Source organism: Alternaria dauci, chromosome 1 (assembly GCF_042100115.1).
Source record: "Alternaria dauci strain A2016 chromosome 1, whole genome shotgun sequence".
In the NCBI taxonomy this organism is placed as follows: Eukaryota; Fungi; Ascomycota; class Dothideomycetes; order Pleosporales; family Pleosporaceae; genus Alternaria; species Alternaria dauci.
The window spans coordinates 3,665,179-3,686,631 of NC_091272.1; the positions used below are offsets into that span (position 1 = coordinate 3,665,179).

A 21,453-nucleotide genomic window follows, 5' to 3' on the forward strand; every position below is an offset into this window, starting at 1 on the left:
ACTCTTGATGATACCAGTCCAGCAGAGCCGCATGCCAGTAGGCATACCAGCCCGACGTATATCTGTCAACCGTAGATATGTGAAGGACGTAGATTTCAGAATACTTGGAAACTGTAGCGCTCTTCACCGGTTTCATATTGCTCTCGATTGATCCCAAGTCAGATTACGCCTCAATACTGCCTTTTTGCTCGCGCAATACCTGATACACAATGTCTTATGTGTGGGATACATTTCCGGACTACCGCCTCAACCAGGCAGACTTGCAAGCGTACCTGACCGAATTGTATGGGTCATACAACTTTTTCATTGAGGTATGACTTCCAGAACTTTTAAATGGCGTAGGCTGAGCAAGGCCTGCAGGCAGTCAACGGAACATACAGATTCTGGATTCCAAGATCGTTAAGCTCTGTAAGAGAAATTTCAAACATCTAATTTCAACACATATCTTAACACATTTTCAGGATCAGCGAGATGCTCTCAAAAGACGGCGATGGGAAGACGATTGATGAAAGGTGTCGACCAAGATAACGTGGGGCGATATGCTCGAGATCTCGGGATCCTCGTGCGCGGGGCTGAGCAGGATTCCAGGGTTTGGTGGCCATTTGTCTAGGGCAACACATTGGACTAGGGACTCGGGGCTGTGATCATCTCCAGTGATGTTATATAGCCTAGTTCACCCACTGCTCACGGTTATGAACTTTGCAGATTTCATTATTTGGTTTCAGTGGTCGCAATGCATCAATTCGTTTCATCCTGTAAAGGTTTCCGGGAATACCCAAAGAATCTTATACAACGCAGCGCCCTTACGCACAGTACGGCAGGGTACTTCGATCGACTCAAAATGCAATCCAAAAATCTCTTCCGAGACGTCCAAGACAAGACAGTAGCGGTGGATTTTCTCGATTACCATGAAGCAGACCATAGTAAGCAGCCTATCGCCAGCCGCGGTTGTTTTCCTAACCATGCACAAGGCTATAGCGCGGCATGCATCAAGGATCAACGCGAGTTGGAACTCATTCTAGGCTTCAAAAAACCAATGGAACCTGAGGCTGTAGACCCAAGGTGCCGCTTCATGTCAGTGAACATTGCAATTTTCTGAGACTCAGCTGATGACGGTAGATTTCTAACAGCGGGCCAAAGCCGGGCACCGTTGCGTATCACGCACGACATGTTTTGCTTCCTGTGTACGTTCTACCAGGTGCCACCTTCATTTATGGACTTCATCTTTCCTTTCGGACTAAGGGAACACGCACAAGACTTCCATTTCAGTGGGCTGAGAGAAGAATCTCGATTGGCTTCGTACGACAGAGCTTGCGTGTTGCCCCGAATGGATCGCTCGGGAAGAGACATTCGCTTCTCCTACAACTTAAGGTCAGTGGAACCATCGAGAAGCCAGTCAAAGTTGCCGTGGTCCATCCGTCAGTGTGCCGTATACCATACGTTCGATGTAGACAATGGGCGAGTGTCCTGGATCATCGTCAAGGGAAACAAAGATATCAAGAATCGTGTGACCGAAGCCTCCGAGAGACAAATGCATAATGGAAGCACTCTTAGGTGTCGTGGCGATACGTTTGCAGCATCCCTTGATACGCATCTTTTACTATGTAACTGGTCCGGCGAGAACTGGCGATGGTACATTAACGATCTCGAAGATCAACTGCAAACATTGACAAGAGGGGTAATGGCATTTCAAGTAGAGAAGACTCCAGCACCATTGTCATCGCCTACACTACCAAATGTCACAAGCCCAAGCCTCAGCATAGGACCTTCTCGCAGCGTATCGCATATGTATTCAAGGAGTCCTCCATCGCGAGCTTTCACACTGCCACCAATCTTGACAACGCGACAGCCGAATCGGTCAAATACTATGCATTCAGGTCCACAGTCCTATACACAACCGCCGAGAGGCAATGTTGATGACAACTTGTGGACATCGATACCAACGATGAACTCTCCTCCCAAGACGACACTACGGAACTCAGCCATACACAATCTTTGCAACTCAATGACTCGGCCGTGGCGCCTAGCCAAAACCAACGACACTCCGATCTCTGGAGATGAAAAGCGGTTGTTATCATCTTCTGAGTTGTTGTCGCCCCCAGAACTACCGCCGTCTTTTTCCGACAGTGATATGGACAAGACGCCTGACATATTCACCTTCAAAAATCTTCAAGAAATACAGTATATTGAAGAGAAGGCACAGGAAGCTATGCTTGTGTTAAAGCTGAACACAGAGGTTCTTGGGCAGCTGAGGGTGTGTTACGAAGAACTCGCAAGGCACGAGGAATTTCCTCAAGAAGTACTTGATGATTCCAGAGCCAGCCTTCATACCTTTTGCAAAGGCGTAGTTGGAGTTGAGAATGACCTGCGTATGCTTCAGTCGCGGACGGAGACACTGTTACACCTCTTAGCCAATCGAAAGACCCTAGTAAGTGCAATACTCCTTAAGTTCATTTTCTTGAATAGATCATTCTCTGGTGAGCATCGAGGCTAGACCTATGGAGTCAATACGGGAGGCCGCAGTTGTTAGCACCAGTGCTGCTACTAAGCACTTCCCCAAAAATCAGAAGCACAAAAGATAATAGAATGAAAGGAGTATATACTAACACAGCGTCACACAGGTGAGCAGTATATTGCAACATCGAAGCTCCAAAGCGAGCGAGTTCTATGCAAAAGAGTCCCGAGAATCCGCAGCTCGCATGGAGACAATGACGGTGAAAATGCAAGACCTTGCCATGAAGACGAAGCAAGAGACAGTCTCGATGAGAGTAATCACCACTGTAACTCTCTTCTTCCTTCCAGCAACCTTCATCGCGGTACGTGATCGGTAAAGTGCTTTTGGTCCGCACATCTACTGACTCCTGGCTATGCAGACTTTCATGAGCACCGACATCCTCAAATTCCAGAATGGCGAACAAGAACTGCAAATACAGGGTCTCAAGCTGTACTTGCAGGTCGCCTTGCCTGCGACAGCAATGACCTTCCTCGCATGGTACGTCATCTATTGCTTGGCTAGAAGGGATACTAGACAGAGTGATCGGTCCGAAACAGCTGGTGAGGCTTGATGTCCTGGGTTGTTGAGTCATTAGACTGCCCAAGACTGTGTTACAGAGGAGCGACATTCCCTATTCCTCTAGACGTTTAGATTTGAAAGATTCTTCCAAACTGTTAATCGTCCAAATCAAACTGTGCACCTAGGTATGCTGTTGTGCACCACAAAGCATTTTCTGCGGCTTGGCCTAAATCTGACTTCTTTAGATAGTTGGCATGTTTCGACGCGGCTATCTAGTTAGGCGTCTAGAGATAAAGGCTGTTGTGCAAGCCACTGGAAGCTGAAAGCGTGTCAAGCCTGAATGACAGGCCACCTGGGCATGGTCAGTGGTGGGCCGGTGGGTCTTGGCGGGTCTACGCTGTGTCAAATCGTTCGACCTAAAGCCAACGTCGCACCCACAAGGTAGATCATTTCTACCATCTAATCCTCAGTTCTCATCACTGCTCATTGCGAGCACGTATCTGGTTGCATTCATCAACATGGACTCACCGTAGTAGGCTTTGCGTCCGTAGTTGTCCAGGTTCATCAGTCCGCCTGCTTGCCATCTCTCCTGCGTCCGCTCGTCTTTTGTTTCTATTGACTCTCATCATCTTTCGTCGCATTTTCTGCAGGAGAGAATGCGTGGTTCCAAATGGATAGTGGCATCCTCAACAAGGACGATGCCACGGTGATGCAGGTCCGGTGAGTTGTGGCTTGAAGCTTTTGGTGGGGCACTGGGGTTCCCGTCTTGATCGCATTGCCTTGCTATCGAACGGCCGTCGAACAGCTCCCTGGGGCCTTCAGCCTCGCAGCGCGCGCTTGTGAATGCTTCAATCTCGACACCAACTCACGTTCCAAGCTTCATGCCTGCTGCTCATCCATCCGGTCCGCTCCTGTATCTGCCGCGACTTTTACCGACCACCACCACCACAATAACAACAACCTGATGCGCGTTATCTCTAACGGTTACCATGTCGTCCGACACCACTGGCGAGCTCTCTGATTTTCTTTGGCACCTAGGGAAGTGCAAGTTGTCTGCCAAAGCTGAATCTTCACCAACAGGCACCCGGCCCATCGTGTCAATACGCGCGCTCCAAACCTACCTTAACACGGACAGAGTGCGAAAGCTCTTGCTATACGTCAGTAGTTCGTCCAACCTTGATGACATCGTCCGGGAAGGATACCTAGTTGTATTTTCGGTCCTTCTTTTGATAGATCGGGGTCCCTACATAACGAAGTTCATCCAACATCACCAGCTGAGCGACGAAAGACTACCTTTCCTCAGCCCTGAAGGATGGCCGGGAGCTTGCAAGGGCATATATGACGAATTCTACAAGGCGCAATGGGAATTCTGCCCAAAAAGGCTGGTTTACGGCTGGTTGAATGACACGAGGCTACACGACGACGAGATCGTACCCTTCAAGGAAAAGGACTTGCTGAAAGACGGACCGGACTCGACTATCTTCAGGGTCGAGGTTTTTGAAGAGTACAACTCTCTTTTTCCAGTAGGTCAAATTCCTGAGCGCGCATAAGTACACGCTTATGTATCAAGCTGCTGACTGCTGTGCGATAAGGACGAACTGCTTCACCCTCCTACCAACGCCTTCATCCTGAAATCGTGTCGATCGGACGATACAAAGTTGCATAATAACGAGGTAGAGGCTTACAGGACACTTCTGCGCCACTCAAGTCAGGATGCGATGCAAAACATAGCGCGCTTCTATGGTTCGTGGGTACAGGGTGACAACTGTTACATATTGCGCGAGTATGTTAGTGGCGGCACCCTTACGGAATTCTTTCAACGTACCGAACCACCGACTTCAGCGAACGATATATTCAAGTTTTGGACAAATTTCATACAGCTCATAAAGCCAATATCGTGTATACATCATCTTCCCGATCTACTCAACCCGCGTTCGTTCAGAGTAGGGTGAGTGTGAACTCCTAAACTCTTTCTGCTCTCGGCCCAAGCTGACTTAGTTCTGAAGGCTACATAATGACATTAAACCGGACAACATTCTTGTGTCAGAGACGAACAAGGACAGTCCGTTCGATGTCTCCTACAAACTCGTAGATCTTGGTCTTACAGGGTTTGTGCTAGCGAATGACTCCGATGAGACGCAACTTCGCGATATAGAAAGCACAAAAATGTATAGTATGTTGTCATAGGGATCCATATTTACTCTTTTCTAACTCATTCTCAAGGTGCACCAGAATACTTCCGTGGCGAGACAAACAAGTTCAGGCAACAAAGCATCAAGCAAGCACACCCGGCTAAGGACATCTGGGCCTTGGTTTGCGTAATCAGTCAAGCTGCAGTATGGTCTGTATTCGGTCACAAAGGGCTGATTGACTACTACAAACGACGAGTGGAAGCAACTACAGGCATCTCGGAACTCGTGGACACAGGTTATAGCGGCTGCTTTCATGACACTGTAAAAGTTCTCGATGTTGTAGAGGTCATGGATAAGGAGGCCTGTCACGCGAGCCGGACAAGGATCGATAACATTGTTAGCCATGTCGTCCGTATTGTTGGTGGGATGATGGTCCAAGACCCTTCGAGGAGACCAGATGCGCTAAGAGTGTACGAAGACCTTACGCGAGCTGTACAGTTCGAGACACCACCCACAGCCACCACCAATGGTCGACACTCCTTGCCCGCCCAACTGCCGCCAGTTCTGCCAAATGGACTGGGCTTGTTACATATCTGCACGCCTCCCATGCAGACATCCCACGAGTCACCAGGGTATCCAGCGCATCCTCCTCTAGATAGACGTGCGACGATCAGTACAAATCCTCGCGCTCTTTCATTCTCCAGCTCCTTGTATACTGCAAAAAAAGGGATACAAAGACAAAATCTTCATACAACAGCTCCCCAAACTCCACATGAGTCGGAACAGACTTTGATGTCTCGTATCAACAGTCCTGTTCCACATGCGAGCACAGCCATCAGCCGGACAGATCTTCCTGTAGCTTCCGTCGCTAAAGCTCTCGACCACATACGCAGGAAGAAGGCGGCGAAGTTAGACACACACGCTCTACAAGGCGAAGAGTGGTTGAAAAGACTCCATGGCAGAGATCAGGTACGTCGATACTAACGAATGGCTTTTGACAATCTCGTTGACCGAGTGGCATCAGATCTTCCTCATCGATGACTCCGAATCCATGCAGCAACACTGGAATGAGGTCAAGAGCGTCTTCGAGGCTCTGGCGTATTTGGTTAAAACCATGGATCCGGACGGTATCGAATTACGGTTTGCTAACAGCTGTGAGCACGACGGCCGTGATAGACATCGTCACAGACTCATAAGAAACCTCGAGAAAGTAAAACCTGGTGGTCAGTGTCAGATGGGCATAGCACTCAACAAAATCCTCCCGAACTACTATCGGAGCCAGGTAAACAAACGAGTGTCTTGGTCTTTGCGAGTAGAGGAGAAGCCCCCAGCCAACATTTACATCCTCACAGACGGTGTGTGGTCGCAGGGTCCAGCATGTCTTTCCACGGTTCAGGACCACATCACTCGCCTAGCCAATCATCTATCGGAGACTGGTAGACTGGAACATGTCGGCATCCAATTCATCCGGTTTGGCGATGACGAGATTGGGAAACGGCGCCTGGATATTCTCGACAACGATCAAAAGCAGTACTACAATGTTCCCAGAGACATTGTTGATACAGAGCCTTCTACGGGCAATGTTTTCAAGATGCTCCTCGGGAGTACTGATGGTAATTGGGACAGGCAATAGAGCGGCTGGAGAAAGCGGCTGGGTGAGAGTCGTCACAACGCTCGCACAGCTGCGACCAAGTCCACGTGTAGCCTCGCACTTACCATACGCAAGATATTCTGTACGCCGATTCTCTGTCCGAAAGTGCTAGGGCGAGAGGTTTTTGCATGTTTAAATTTGCAGGGTCGGATTATTTGTACCGCCGAACATCCTCTTCTTTTTTCGAGTACTGCGCATGATACCCAGTGTATTACGGAGTTTGATAATATCGGCGTTGCATTGAAGCCTTTGGCTACAAGCTATATACACAGATCGTGGATGGCATTATGAGAGAATTTCTTTTGAGCTCTTCTAGACACACAGACACTGTGCTTTCTACACATATTGTACATCAAAGCCGTGACTCATAATAGCACCTCCAGAACACCTCAGTTGTTCCGCTTGCTCTTCTCTTTCTGCTTCTTCTGCTTCTTCTTTCCCTTGCCCTCCTTGCCCTCGCCGTCATCCTCACTCGCCCTTTTCCCGTTCCCACTCGCGCCCTTTGTAGCTTCCTCTAATATACCGTCTGCGTCCTCATCCTTGACGAGTAACTCGTTCAATGCATCGTTGAACTTTTCTAGCTCGCAAATCTCGCCAATCTTGACGCGCATGTAATCAAATGCAATGGCGACCTTCATGTCCCTGTTGCGTACTTTGATGACACGCGCATTCTCCCGGAGCGAGGATGAGGTTTCGTGTGTGAGTGAAGGCATTGGGTTTGCAGGGCCTGGGGCTGCTGCTGTGGAAGACGGAATAGTGGGGTGCATGTCCATATTATCTGCATTTTCGATGGTCGGGTCGACTTCGGCTTCTTCATCTTCCATGGGAACGTCTTCAGCGACTTCTTTGGGATTCAGTAGAGGGTCCTCTTCCTCGCCGTCGGTGACGGTCTGTAGGACGGGAATCTTTTGGTATCGCTGGCTGAAATGCGTGAGCACCACCGCCTTGGCATTCATCTGCGCGCCGATACCAAGTGCCTCGGAGGTGGTGGAATGTTTCTTTGCCTTTGCGTCACCTTGAAGCTCGTCATCGAAAGTTGCTTCGTGAATAAGAACAGTCGTGTCAGTTCCGATCTTGGAGAAGTGGTAGCTCGGTCTGCAGTCGCCCGAATAGCTGACTTTGAGTGGCTTTACACCTTCGGGATCTGATGGCGAGCTCGGGAAAGTCATTGAAACAGCCATGGCTCCGTGGCAATGTGCCACCTTGGCAGCTTGTATGTCTTGGAACCCAAACAGTTGTTCAAAGTCACCTCTTTTCACGATCGGGTTCTCAGACTCGTCTTTACCGAATGAGTTTAGTATGGATAATGTCGAGCTCTTGCGTGCTTCATTGGCGGTGATTTGAAGAGGGAGGATGCGGCTGTATCCAAAGTCTTCGATTGCAGAGTATTCGTTGAGCCACTGTAGCATTCCACTGTGTGATATTACAGAAAGACCATATGCGCTGGTGTCTATGTTGCTCGCGGAAGTATCGAGTGACTCGGGATTGGGAACGGCGTTGTGTACTACTTGGTACCAGGCACGAATCACTGCCGCTGTACCCAGGTGGTGATCGGCATGCAGGTGGCTAATCCAGATCATCCGCAGGTTCTTGATGATATCGATAAGCTCTTCGTAGGGAAAGACTCTTGAAAGTTGGCCAAGTGTGTTCTCTCCACAATCAAGGAGATAATTTCCGATGCCAGGAACCCGTACCAAAGTGGAAGACACGTTACGGTATTTGGACGGCAAGGCAGAGCCGGTTCCGAGGGTTGTGACCTCGGTGTCAGGACGCGCCAGTAGCCGTCTCCACGCCAGCATGTCTCCGCGGCTACCATGCACAGCTGCCTGGGCCTGTTTAGCTAACTCAAGAACTTCAGGTGGGGTCTCGCTTTGTATCTCATTAGGAACGAAGAGCTTGGAAACAGTGTCCTTCTTGAACACAAACTTCGGCATGAGTGTAAAGGACATGCCTCGGTCAGCAGCAATGGCTCCCTTGGGCAACGGCGATGCTGCTGACGTGCCAGTCCTATACAGGCTATTTTGTGGTAGAGAAGTGTTGTCGAATACGGGTGTAGAATATCTTGTGGGGTCGATTTGCCCAAGACGCATAGCCTGTGCTGCTACCGAGTCGTTTGCAATGCGATTCGGCGCAGTATCTATGGATGATATTACGTGTTCTACGCTCTCCATCTTGTTCATGAATTCGATGAGAGCCGGATGGCCCGCGACGCCTGGACCCAGCATCCAAACGATAGCCCCGATGCCTGTCATCACTTCTGGAGAGCTAAATTCTTCTCGCTGGAGGATGCTTTCAATATACGCGACTGAGGGGATGTCCAGGATGGCGACACCTTGACCGGGCCTGTCAGCTCCCATGACCTGTTCTGGGGTTATCATCTCGCCATTTGCGTTCGGTACTGATTGGCCGCTGGTCAGCTTTCCGAAATCAGGCCCCGGTTTGACACCTAGCGCTTTCGCGCGTGCGACATCGAATTGACCACGAGATGCATGCGACCGCACAATATACGAAACACATTCTGGCGCTGGCCGAGTTGGTGGAAGAGCCAGTATGGTAGCGCCAGGCCACGGTGTCCTGGTCCAGACGGTGATATCAGGAAGAGGATCTGGGCCACCCGGCTTTGGACCTTGGTAGAGCTCGTATCCGTGTGTGTCAGGGTTACGGACGAACATGGCCGCAGGCATTTCTACCTCGGAGATGTGTCGTTCGACAAGTGTGTCCATCTTCCAATTCGAGTCAAACATGCACTTGATGGTCGCTGTCCGTATTTGGTCGTATCTTACTTCGCGGTCTTCTGGACTCTCGTTTTCAGGAGCCTGGAAAGCGTCGAAAGTGTTCAAGTGTGTGTCGAAGTGCTTTCGCCGCTTCTCCAGTTCAGCTTCCGCTTGTCCGTCCGGCTCAAAAACGCTCGGCAATACTGACATGGCCCACACTTTGATACTTGCGTCCTGCCAGGTCGGAACTATGGCACCATCCTCATTCTTCTCAGGCGACTGCTTCAAATATTCGGTAGCATTAATCGGTATGCCCTTTCTGAAGATGAATCTCCGACATGTTGCCAGAGTGTGTTTTAGATTCGGCGGTCCGTATATGTCGAAGTGCGGTTTTGGTGGCGCATCGCCTTTCTTTCCCCGCTCTTGAGCCTGACGAAACGACTCCATGGCTGTGGTATAAGAGCTCGTACTCGAGTCGGCCAAGGTGAGCATCATGCCAATCAGCCCGCCCATGTTTTTCCACTCTGCTCTCCCTGTCAAGAAGAAATCTTGGGCCTTTAGCAAACGAGTGCCCTGCTGTACCATTGCCCGCTGAGTACCCTCTGCCAGGTTGCCGAAAACATAGTGCTTGCTCGCCGTCCGCAGCACCAGCGTTGTGCCTGGCGTGTCAGCCGTAGGCGTTGTGACGATTTCGAGGCTGCACGACATGTCTCTTGTCCCGATGGTTCTGTTCCTGACCTTGGAAGCTTTTGTCTGTGTGCTTTCGAGGTTGTAATCCTCTTCGGCCTGTCCCCGATCGCGGTATATCAAACGAGTGCGAATCCTAGGTTGTGCAGGATCATGGGCTTTGGTCTTCTCTTGGTGTGCAGCTGCAAGGTCGGTCAAGGCATCGAGCGCTGAATAGCGGGGAGTGCTGGTCGCAAAGGTTCGGGAGAGAATGCAGAATCGTTTCGGCAGAGGGGCACGTCTTGAGTGGAGAGTAAAGGCAGCGTGCTTTGTATGCGCTACAAGTCGAATGCAGCGTGGGCGCAAGGCGAAGAACCAGACATTAGTCGTAATGGTCGTAACTCGCTTCGTGGCGCTGAGTTTGGAAGCCAACTTGACGATTTGAAGGACAGACACGAGAAGCAACCGCGTACAGCTTGTCGGAACAAAGAGCGCATGTAACGAGTCGAAGCGATGCGCGTCACTCTATCGCGATGCGTCAATGATTTTTAGGCGAACAGAGGCCCGTGCGACTTAGGCCGAGCGGGCTGGTTCCGCGTCACTTTGCCCTTGTCGTTCATCACTCCATCTCGACAAAGACATTGCTCTCGTTGGGTATTTCGTATCGATTCTGCTACTGCATATTGTCCCTTTTTCTTCGCGTTGCATCTACATATCCCTTCAAAAACCGACTATCCAATGCGCCTAGGCATTCTTCTTCCGTAGCGCCCCTCCATCGACAGTAATATCCTGTCCAGTAACGAAACCTGCCTCGATGAGATACAGCGCAGCATCAGCAATGTCCTTCGGCCTTCCAGCTCTGTTTGTCGGATGGTCAGACACGTCCTTCTCACTGATCTGACCTGCCCAGTCTGCACCGTTCTCGTCACCTTCCTTGCTCTCGTGTGCAACCTTGATGCGCCCAGGTGCAATGAGATTGACTCGAATGCCGAGGCTGCCCAGACTGATTGCCATGGAGTGCATCAACCCAAGTTGGCCCGCCTTGCTTGAAGCATAGCCCTCCTGGTTTGGATCCGACTGATGTGCACGGAAGGAGCCGATATGGATGATGCATGGACCTGCTGGACTGGAATTGTTTGCGTTCTGAATATGCGCACCGTGCTCAACATCAGATGCTCGTGCCTTCATATACGGAATGCAAGCTTGAGACATGGCGAAGGGACCAGTAAGATTGGTGTCGATGTATGCTTTCCACTCATCGATGGTCGACAGGTCCTCCATGGTCTTGTCATCCTTCCACTGTGGGCTTGCAATACCGCCGTTATTGATCAGGACATCAACGCGATCATTGAAGAACTTGGCCGCCTCCTTGACTTTGGCACGGATGTCGTCGACATCGCGAAGGTCGCAGATTGCCGATCCAAGTCTGCCGTCGGCGTAGTACTGTCTGAGATGAACTTTGGTAGTATGCTCAAGCTCTTCTTCATCAATATCGAAGATGTAGGCGTGGTGGCCAGCTTCGAGCATCATCCGAGTTAATGCTCGACCTATCCCTCGGGCCCCGCCAGAGATGATGATGTTTTTGTATAGTGCTGGTGCTTGGGCTGCCATCTTGAGAATCTGGAACTGTGAAATTGGTACCGTTTGGTTTGGAGACGTGTTCGCGGGGTGAACTTTGCGTAGGTGTTGTTTGTTTAAGTACGTTGGTCTGACGTCACGCCTCAACACATCGCTTGTCGCCACAGCAGGCGCTGCAGGAGACTGTGAAGTTTAAAAAACATCATTCTGGAGCTCTGGCCTATGATACGACGTCTCGTATCCTATGTGACAATAACAACGATAGAGCAGAGGTTCGAGATCCTAAGGAGGACAATGGCGAGATGAAGGAGAGGACATGGCATGGAGAAGAGCGACAAGTAGCCATGGAAACGAAGAACACATCACCATGTTAGTGCACTCGGCACTTTGAGTGAACGTTCAAATCGCATCCATAAATCTTTTATCAAAACATGACAACCAAGTCCCTCCTGACGCCTGAGAACACCAAGTTCCGTCAAAGTACAGGTATATGACCACATGCATGCATCGTTGAAATCAGAAAAGCGCCGTCAGCCTATTGCGGCTCACACTCCGTCTATTGCGAACGCTGGTAAACACCAACAACCATGGCGTGGTCACGCTCAAAGGGCTCAAGGGTGAGCTGCTCCTTGGGCTTGATACCCATCTCCCGTAGCTTGGCGACTTCCTGTGCGAAGACGGCCTCGGGGGCAGCAGTAGAATCGATACAGTTGGCCTTGATGGAGATGACGATACCACCTCCAACCTTGAGGAAGAGTCCGGCGTTGAGACCGACAATACGGGCTTGATCGGGCTGTGCAACATCGGCGAAAATGCAGTCGACCATACCGACGAGCATACGGTACTTCAGAGGGTGACGAGCTGTGAATGATATTAGCGACTATCAAAAAGGAAAATAGGGCAAAGTGACATACCATCCTCGACAATGGGGATGACGTTGGTGCGGTGAGTCGCCATGTTGATAAGATCACGGCCGGAGCGGTGGGAGAACTCGACAGCGAAAACGGTTCCCTCGGGTCCGACAATATCGGCAACGTGAGAGACTGATGTTCCGGAAGCGGCACCGAGGTACAGGACCTTGGAGCCAGGGCCCATGTAGATGTTGTCGACACCACCCAAGATACCAGCGGCCAACTTGGAGCGGAAGGGGTTCCAGACACGGTACTCTGTGCTGGATGGGGCTTCGGTCTCGCCGTCCTTGGGCGCGGTGCTGGCACCAACGCTGATGCGCTTCTCGCCGTAGACGGACTCTCCGGGGGTCAAGTTCTTTGTGACAAGGAGATCCTCCTTTCCGCGGGCAACGAAAACTCCTGCGTGGCGATGGCTGGAGAAGTGGTTAGTAGGCGCACTACGCAACTTGGGCAGGCTATACTCACGGCTCAACAATGACCTTGGCTCCTCCTCGGGCTCCGGCTCCACCACGGCCGCCTCCTCGAGGCGCACCACGGCCTCTTGGGGCACCACGACCACCACCGCGGCCACCGCCTCGGCCACCACGGTCGCCGCCGCCACGGCCACCGCCAAATCCACCGCGACCGCCTCGGGGGGTGAAGCCGCCGCGACCGCCACGGTCACCACCACCACGTCCGCCGCCGCCACGTCCGCCTCTGTTCAAAGTTAGAGCTGCGTTACAGATGGAGGATCGGACGAAAGCACGGAAAAGCTCATGACCTCAAAGTTGCACCCTCGCTGGAAAGCAACCCAGAGGTATTCGCTATACGTTGTGTCATGCGTGCGCTGAAGCATGGTATAGCAAGTACGCTTAGGGTGCAGTTTGCATGGGTGCAACGCAGGAAAACAGAGCTTCTCCGCAGGGCAAAATGCGCATGTTGAGCGAGCAGACGTCAAGATACCTAGTATCTATCCGATGACACACCGCTCAACGTGCGATGATTCGCGCAATGTGTAGTTCGCGATGCAGATTCGAGGCGTGCGCAAGTCGTACCTAGGTGTGAAAGCCATTGCTTATAGTTGTCGGGATAGTTCGAGTAGGTTATGGAATGCGAAAGCTACTGCGCAAAGTTAGTTTTGATTTCATGGGCCATGCATATTTGCAAATATACCTCTGCGTGATGTGTTCCACTAGATGCGCGTTGACTGTGCGCGTTGAAGTGGCTGTGGATACGGTATGTCGCGGTACAGGTGCTGAAGAGCTTCGAGGTGAAGCTCACGTTGAAACTTTTCTAATTAGCGCCATATTCTGCGCGGCCAATCACGTGCCGCAGCCACAAGCGGCCCACTATTCCTTAGCGAGTGCACCGGGAAACCACAATGGATTTTCGATTGCTCCTCACGTCGTCAGTCTACTAACAACAACAGCACATCTCGACAAAATGGTACGTCTGCCGCCGCGATACTCTGTGCCGCCGTGCACGCACCGAACACAGGATTAATTGTTGTTGCAGGTTCGCTACGGTGCCTCCTCCATTGACGGCGCAAAGTCTGCTCGCGCCCGCGGCAGCTACCTCCGCGTATCCTTCAAGAACACCCGCGAGACTGCTCAGGCTGTCAACGGCTGGAAGCTCGACCGCGCCCTTACCTACCTCGGAAATGTCTTGGAGCACAAGGAGGCTATCCCCATGAGGCGGTACGCCGGCAGCACTGGACGCACTGCTCAGGGTGAGTAGCCCTGCACACGATTCGCACGGTGGACAGACGGAGGACTGCACTGGGGGAGGAGCTTTGCGCATGGAAACAGAGCCGATGTTGGCGACTGCAGGAACATGGGCTGACTTGAGCAGGCAAGGCTTTCGGTGTCTCCAAGGCCCGCTGGCCCGTCAAGTCCGCTGAGATCCTCATCGGTCTCCTCAAGAACGCCGAGGCCAACGCCGACACCAAGGGCCTCGACACCAGCAACCTGATCATCAAGCACATCCAGGTCAACCAGGCCCCCAAGCAGCGAAGGCGCACTTACCGTGCTCACGGTCGTGTATGTACACTAGGACCCACTGTCGCAGTCCCCTCTAACATGGCTAGATCAACCCGTACATGAGCAACCCCTCTCACATTGAGCTCATCCTCACCGAGGCCGCCGAAGTCGTCCAGAAGGCCCCCGAGACCCTCGAGCGCCGATTGAACTCCAGGCAGCGTGGCCGCGCCGTCCGCAAGGCCATCACTGCCTCTGAGGAGTAGAGGATGTACAAGAAGATGATGTTCCGGCGAAGAAAACGGTCAAGGCATGGGCACGGTTTGGGAGTCAATGAGCGATGAATATTCAGGGTCTTTCCACACTCGTCATGTATGCATGATATGGCACTTCGATTTCTGCGGTGTCTGGTCCGTAAAATAAATAGGGCCACGTCCTGGTTCCCAAATGTTCAACGCCGAGACTTCCAAAATTGTGTTCACGATGCTGATAGCTCGCATGCCTGACTCGTACGTAACTGCAGGCGCCTGCTGGTCGCAGTCGTGCTTGTTTTGGGCGGTTTAATTCTAGTCTTTCACATGCAATTCTTGCTACAAAGAAGCCCGACCTTTTTGGAAGGCATACTCAGAATGCATTTCGAGGGTGCCCAGTACAACTTATGCTGTGTTTGCAACGATGTAACATGCGGCAATCCCGTTTGGGTGCATTTTGGGTACAGCTCCAAAATACGCGAGCCTCTCTCCAGAGCTACGAATGCCTCCAACATTGTCCAAAGCAATCTCCACATGTATCGCAGCCCATGGACCCTGATCTGGCAGAATTTCTTTCCACTCTTAGGACTGGCTGAATTCAAGCCAAACTAGTCCCAATCGAACCTAGCGTACTGGGGGAACTATGGCATCTCGAACTTCTGATGCTAGCAAAGCATAGGCCCAACGGCCAGCTAATCTTGCATGCCACTAATCCCTGATATGAAGTTTGTTGCAAATCCTATGCTCTTTGTTCCGAGTCAGTTGTGTTTCGTTGCCTTGCTTCATTTGCTCTTGCCAACTTTCCCACGATCAATGACGCAAGCCCAGCGAGCCCAGCCGTGGTCATGTACCTCGCCACAAATTGTGCCGGAAGATAAGAAGTCAGGTATACACTAGGATCTACCCGTCTTTCAACGTCTTTCAACGTCTTTTGCTATAGATCTGTTTTGTTACCTCCAAGAGCGACCGTTTTCACGTGCGTGACTGCTTCTTCAGTCTTTACTACACTACCATGGCTCGGCTACACCAATCTACCCGCCACAGGCGGCAATGGCCATCCTGTGCCTCTCTCCTCGCTATCTTCGCCACTGCAGCATGGGCGCAAGACTCAAAACGCGGTTTTGCGTTCATAGGCGACTCGCATGTACCAGACAACCGCCTGCTTACCTCCGACAATTCGCCGATATCATGGTACTACAACTGGTCTCCATACCCAAACAATGATCTCATTCCGGCGGACAGCCTAGAGTTCGTCCCTATGATTCATGGCATAGATGCCACTGAGGACAGTCAAACCGAACGCGTCATAGCAGGCTTGCCGCAAAGCAGCAAGCACCTTCTATCCTTCAATGAGCCAGACGGCACCGAAGGAAGTGGTGGTAGCAGCATTAGTCCTGAAGATGCCGCGAAAGCATATATCGATTTCGTTGTGCCCTTCCGTAACGGCAATAGTGGCGGCAGGAACTGGTTGATCAGCCATCCAAGTACCACGGGTAGTCCAAACGGTCTTGACTGGTTACGACGCTTCAACGATTCTTGCTATGAGATCGATTCGGAAAACGGATGCCCAACAGACTTTGTTGCCGTACATTGGTATGGTGCTTTTGATGGTTTGGCAGGCTGGTTGGGCACCCTGGATGAGTTCTACAACACAAATTCGACAAGAGATCAGCCGCTGAAGCTTTGGATTACCGAGTTGGCGCTTCCGCAACAAGATGAGGACAACACCGTGGCCATGATGAATCAGACGTTGCCATATCTCGACCAACTGGATTATGTTGAACGATACTCGTGGTTCGGTGCTTTCAGAACAGACGATGCGAACGAGTGGACCGGCGATGGGGTGGCGCTGTTCGATGACGATGGCGGCCTGACCGCGCTTGGCGCTCTGTACTTGGGTGATGGATTCGAAGAAGGCCAGAAGGGTGAGGGTGCAGAGGATGCGGCAAGTGGGCTGAGGGTCAGTGCGGGGCTGATGGCCGCTTTGTCTTTGTGCGCGACGGTGTTTGCTATGCTGTAAATGATATCCCTGATAGATTCCCTTCTGCTGCAGATACCTTGGCGATTTGTATATATCACGGAAGCGTATAGCAATGGTTCCTGACTAAGGATTTCGCTCCACGTGGCGTGGTTTAGCTCGCCTAGCGCCCTTGGAATTTCCAATCAACCGCCTACACCTAGCGAAAGTCAACGAAACCATCACTCACAACAGTCAAACTACTATGACAACAGAAAAATCCCCGAACGCACCAAAATAATCACAGTTGGCAGTCTGAAACTTTTTCTTTCTGATACCAAACATGCAGCGATGCTGCAGATAGCAAAGACAGGCACATGTTCAACTTGGAAGAGACAATCGCAACGTCTCTACAGGAAGCAGAATTCGAGCTTATCACATTGCTACTGACATAAACCAACAACATTGGCTAGACTCATGCGCGGGCATGAAGCTGACCCAAAGATGCACCGCGTCGCGATACGCCTCTTTCCACGTTTCACGCCAAGCCATTTCTATACCTGTCGAAACATGCCAAACACACCACATTCGCCACTCAAACATGCCTCGAAATACCTTAGACATGTGATGTCACACCGAGTGCGTTTGGTCTGAGAACAGTTGCTCCACTCGTTCCCCTAGATGCCACAAGAATCGAGACCCTTGCATGACTCGGAAGGCGACCGCCTCAAACAAAGTAGCAACTAAGCTTTTGCCAAACGCAAGACAAGCTTTTCTTTACTGAAGCGCTTAAAATATAAGCCTTCAGACAACATGTCCCACGATCTATTCCTGTCCCGGCTCAAGTTGTTTCCTTTCTCACATGCACAGCCTCACCCTGTTGAGGCCTTGGCGGCTATGGCACTCAAGTGCTGGTGCGCGCGCAGTGTCGGACGCAAGAATTTCCGAACACACATGGCACCTGAGTTGCTTTGGTTGGCCATCTGTTTCGATGAAATCCACAGTGCGGTGCTAAGGTTAGATGAAAATAGTAGGGTAAGTTAAGGAAGTGCTACATCCGTCGACACAACGACCCGGAAGTCGGAACAAGTGAACGATTGATACACGATAAGACACGGATGCCTTGGGCTTGAAAGTGTTTTCTTTCGCCTCCTGTTGCGTTTCCACTTTTCTATCTCATAAACCTCCTTCCCCCTGCTCCAACCATCTGGCTCTCCTCAGTCCTCCAACAAGCACACATCATGCGCTCCTCCATAATATCTTCGATTATCTCAGTCTCCACTTTGCTAGCAAGTACCGCATTCACAGCACCGGTCCACAGACGCGATTATGCACCTTTCCCTCTCGCCAACGGCTTTCCCAACCCCAGCCAAGAAGCTATCCTTCAAATCCAAAAAGACGGCCACGGTACCCTACCCAACGGCCCTCCACCCCCGACAATCAGTCCGGATGGCGTCATAAACCTCAAGCTTATTGCGCTCAACGAACTATTTGAAGTAGCCTTCTTCACCGAACTAGTCGCCAACGTAACCGACAAAGTCCCAGGCTACGATCTCGGAGACAGACAGGGCTATATTATCGAATCTCTAAAAGCTATCGTCGCACAAGAAGAGATGCACGTCCTAAACGCAAACGAAGCCCTGAAACACTTCAACCAGGTCCCTATCGAACCCTGCAAGTACAACTTTCCCGTCACCGACTACGCAAGCGCCATTGCTCTAGCAGCAACGTTCACAGACCTCGTTCTGGGCACTTTGCAAGACGTCAATGAGCTTTTTGCTCGCTCGCAGGACTTTGGCCTCGTACGCGCCGTGTCGTCCGTGCTAGGAAATGAGGGCTCCCAAGAAGGTTTCTTTCGGGTTGAGCAGAAGAAGAGACCAAGCGCACAGCCCTTTATGACGACCACGGCGCGCGATTTCGCCTTCACGGCGATACAAGACTTTGTTGTGAAGGACAGTTGCCCCAATATCAATACCATCCCGCTCAAGACATTCAAGCCTTTGGTTGTTGAAACCAAGGATATCAAGGCTGAGACGCAGAACATCAAGTTTTCCTTTTCGATGCAGGATGCGGGCATGTTTGAGATTGATCAGCTCAAGCTTGTTTGGATAAATGGGCAAAACGTGCCGGTTGTGAAGGGATTTGAAAATGTGCAGATGATGAACGATAGAGTTATGTTCGAGGCTGCATTTCCATTTGATGAGTTTGTTATGGAAGGGTTGACTATCGCGGCTGTCACGATGGGTGCGGATACGTTCGCTGGCGCGGACGACGTTGCAGAGAGAACGGTATTTGGGCCTGGAATTGTTGAGCTTGATTGAGTGGCGGAGCGATGGGATGTCGATTCTGCATAGCGACGGCGTTGGTGCTTCGTTCTTTCGAACAAGGAAGTTGTTCTTGGGGTGTGTTTATTGTAATGTCTTGTGTTGCTTGAGCCAGGGTTTCTCATAGCTCCTATTACTCCCCGGTATCCTATGGCTTCCACGTGTGTATCTCATCCGATCTCAAAGTAGACAAACTGAACTCTACAGCTCGCTCACAGGCCTCGGCAGCAAAGTCTTCATATCAACCGTATGTCTGAAACTTTTCAAAAACTCCCTCATTGTGCTCGGCAGCTTTGGTCTATGCCAAATACGCATGATGCTCATAATGTACTCCTTGTCAGGCTCCCGGTTTCTGTTCATGTAGAACAGTGTATTGCCAAGAGGAAACCAGATAGCCGTGACGCCTGTTAGGCCGAATTTCTCTTGGAGGAAGAACTCGATTGACTTGATAATCATTCTTGCAAAAGGCCGGGGATGGGGGCGATCGGGATGCGAAGTTAGGGTATCGGTGGAAGGATCGATACCGTGAGCGATGTCGAGGGAAGAGTAGAGAAGGAGAGCTGTTAACCAGTAACGGACGGTGGTGCAGGCAATGTCAAAGTTGGGGAACGTGATGGGGATTGAGTTGTTGACAATCTGAGGTGCGTATATGGCGTTCGCTTTGTCATTGATCCAAGCTTCGAGTTCGAAGTGCAGTGTCCAGCATCTTGCCAACGTATACACTTGTAGGCCCTCTCTCTCTTGCTGACACATACACTGGAATTGCAGCTTGTCCACGGCTTCCAAGAGCTCGGGTATGCCGCACAAGATGTCGATGAGAGTATCGTCGGATGACTTGATGCGTCCCTTCCAGGGTATTGTCTTCCATCTTTCCTCATTTAGTATCGTTGGCTTTCTGGCGCGGATAGCAGGCCCCAGTAGTCGATATCTTGCGTTAGTAAACAAGTGTGCTGCATCCTTCTCCGCAAAGATCTCAGGGCCACGGCTGACTATCATGGCTAGCTCGCCCTCACAATGGCTGATCCAGCTCTTCGCCTGGTTGGTTGTGTTTGGTTCCGCGCCAAACAACATGTCGAATAGGGCCATGACTCGTGGTACCACAAGGAGTGATTCGCTTCTCGCTCGGTCAGGGTTCTGTAGAGCCACTGCCGTCTCCTTGAGCGCCTTACCGTACAACGTTCTTCCCTGTCGTGTAAGGCGTTCGTTGTTCGAAGTTATCCCAAGCTGTGTTATACCGACTGCCAAACTAGCCATCTGTAGTGCTTCATCGTGCGTACTGAGCAGGGGCAACAAGCTCACAAACTCTTTTGCGTCTGTGTTGGTGGTACGAATCACACCCTCTGGGTTGTACATATCTAGAAAAGTCGCAATCGTCTTTTCGCTATAAGCAGATCTCGCAAGCCCATCTGGCAACATGATTGGTACCGAAACAGGACGGGTTTTCCGTGTTCCTGGATCAGATGCAGGCTTTACACGCACAATTTGCATGATATGCTGGTGTGGCTGTTCGGGCGATTTTGTAGCCGTCGCATGTCGTCCTGCTTTTGGTATAGAGTGGGGAGATCCGCCTCCAGTTTGGTAAATGAATATGCGATCCGAATCGTAGCCTCCGCATGTGATGCCGCGTTCCTTGCATTGGCCACACTCGGGTTGGGCCAAATCACACTACATCTATCAGCCTCTCATCCCCAGGTGTTGTCCACAAATGCCCCCACTTACACCTTTCTTTCTTCTCCTGCATGTCACACAGCCTTTCGAGCGTCCTGGAACCCCTACCATCTCGGGAGGTTAGCACAAGCGCATATGCGAAGGATCTCGTACGCTAATTGTCGTTCAGCGCAGAATAGTCCCTTTATGGATATACATTGTCTGCCTGTTAGTGCAGCGGTGAAGCACGAAGCGTGGAGTAGTAGGGCTAGCAACCGGGCGTAGTGCAAGGATAATGATTGGCGCGCATTTATCGATGACGACGTTGTAAACCTTTGGAAAGCTGGGAAAGCTGAGAACGTGGCTCTGGTAAGGCGTTCTGCTGTGTCAGCTCGTTGAGCCAATGGATTCGACCCGCGCCTTGCCCCTTTTGGTTGATTCTGCGACAACTCTCGCTAGGAGAGTTAGGATAGCTTGTAACGCCGAAAGATCGAAGCAAAGATTCGCAGTGCAGCTGCGTCCCTCCCGCATTTTGGGGAGTAGATCAAACTAAATTTTCGCTGGTTGAACCGCTACTGGGATCGAATTACAGCCTCGTTGATCGACTAGATCGACTCTTCTGTCGCATAGTTAACTCTTTGCGGGTTCATTGCG

General features: G+C 51.1%; 6 protein-coding genes across 6 annotated transcripts; 3 read left to right on the plus strand and 3 right to left on the minus strand.

Annotated features, from left to right (window-relative positions):
• Positions 1 to 7,185: 7,185 nt before the first annotated feature.
• ACET3X_001139 (uncharacterized protein) lies at positions 7,186 to 9,957 on the minus strand (the record flags this gene model as incomplete). The annotated part of the gene is made up of 1 exon (XM_069446397.1): positions 7,186 to 9,957. The coding sequence occupies one exon, from the start codon at positions 9,955 to 9,957 to the stop codon at positions 7,186 to 7,188; it is 2,772 nt and encodes a 923-aa protein (XP_069311381.1).
• Positions 9,958 to 10,920: 963 nt separating this feature from the next.
• Positions 10,921 to 11,787, minus strand: ACET3X_001140 (uncharacterized protein; the record flags this gene model as incomplete). Its single annotated transcript, XM_069446398.1, has 1 exon — positions 10,921 to 11,787. One exon carries the CDS (start codon positions 11,785 to 11,787, stop codon positions 10,921 to 10,923), a length of 867 nt encoding a protein of 288 aa, XP_069311382.1.
• Positions 11,788 to 12,310: 523 nt separating this feature from the next.
• ACET3X_001141 (uncharacterized protein) lies at positions 12,311 to 13,716 on the minus strand (the record flags this gene model as incomplete). Its single annotated transcript, XM_069446399.1, has 4 exons — positions 12,311 to 12,615; positions 12,669 to 13,078; positions 13,131 to 13,361; positions 13,700 to 13,716. 4 exons carry the CDS (start codon positions 13,714 to 13,716, stop codon positions 12,311 to 12,313), a joined length of 963 nt encoding a protein of 320 aa, XP_069311383.1.
• Positions 13,717 to 14,087: 371 nt separating this feature from the next.
• Positions 14,088 to 14,886, plus strand: ACET3X_001142 (60S ribosomal protein uL22; the record flags this gene model as incomplete). The annotated part of the gene is made up of 4 exons (XM_069446401.1): positions 14,088 to 14,090; positions 14,160 to 14,373; positions 14,496 to 14,683; positions 14,731 to 14,886. 4 exons carry the CDS (start codon positions 14,088 to 14,090, stop codon positions 14,884 to 14,886), a joined length of 561 nt encoding a protein of 186 aa, XP_069311384.1.
• Positions 14,887 to 15,790: 904 nt separating this feature from the next.
• ACET3X_001143 (uncharacterized protein) lies at positions 15,791 to 16,988 on the plus strand. The gene has a single exon (XM_069446402.1). It carries the CDS (start codon positions 15,884 to 15,886, stop codon positions 16,889 to 16,891), a length of 1,008 nt encoding a protein of 335 aa, XP_069311385.1. The 5' UTR covers positions 15,791 to 15,883; the 3' UTR covers positions 16,892 to 16,988.
• Positions 16,989 to 18,069: 1,081 nt separating this feature from the next.
• On the plus strand, positions 18,070 to 19,149 carry ACET3X_001144 (uncharacterized protein; the record flags this gene model as incomplete). Its single annotated transcript, XM_069446403.1, has 1 exon — positions 18,070 to 19,149. One exon carries the CDS (start codon positions 18,070 to 18,072, stop codon positions 19,147 to 19,149), a length of 1,080 nt encoding a protein of 359 aa, XP_069311386.1.
• Positions 19,150 to 21,453: the final 2,304 nt, after the last annotated feature.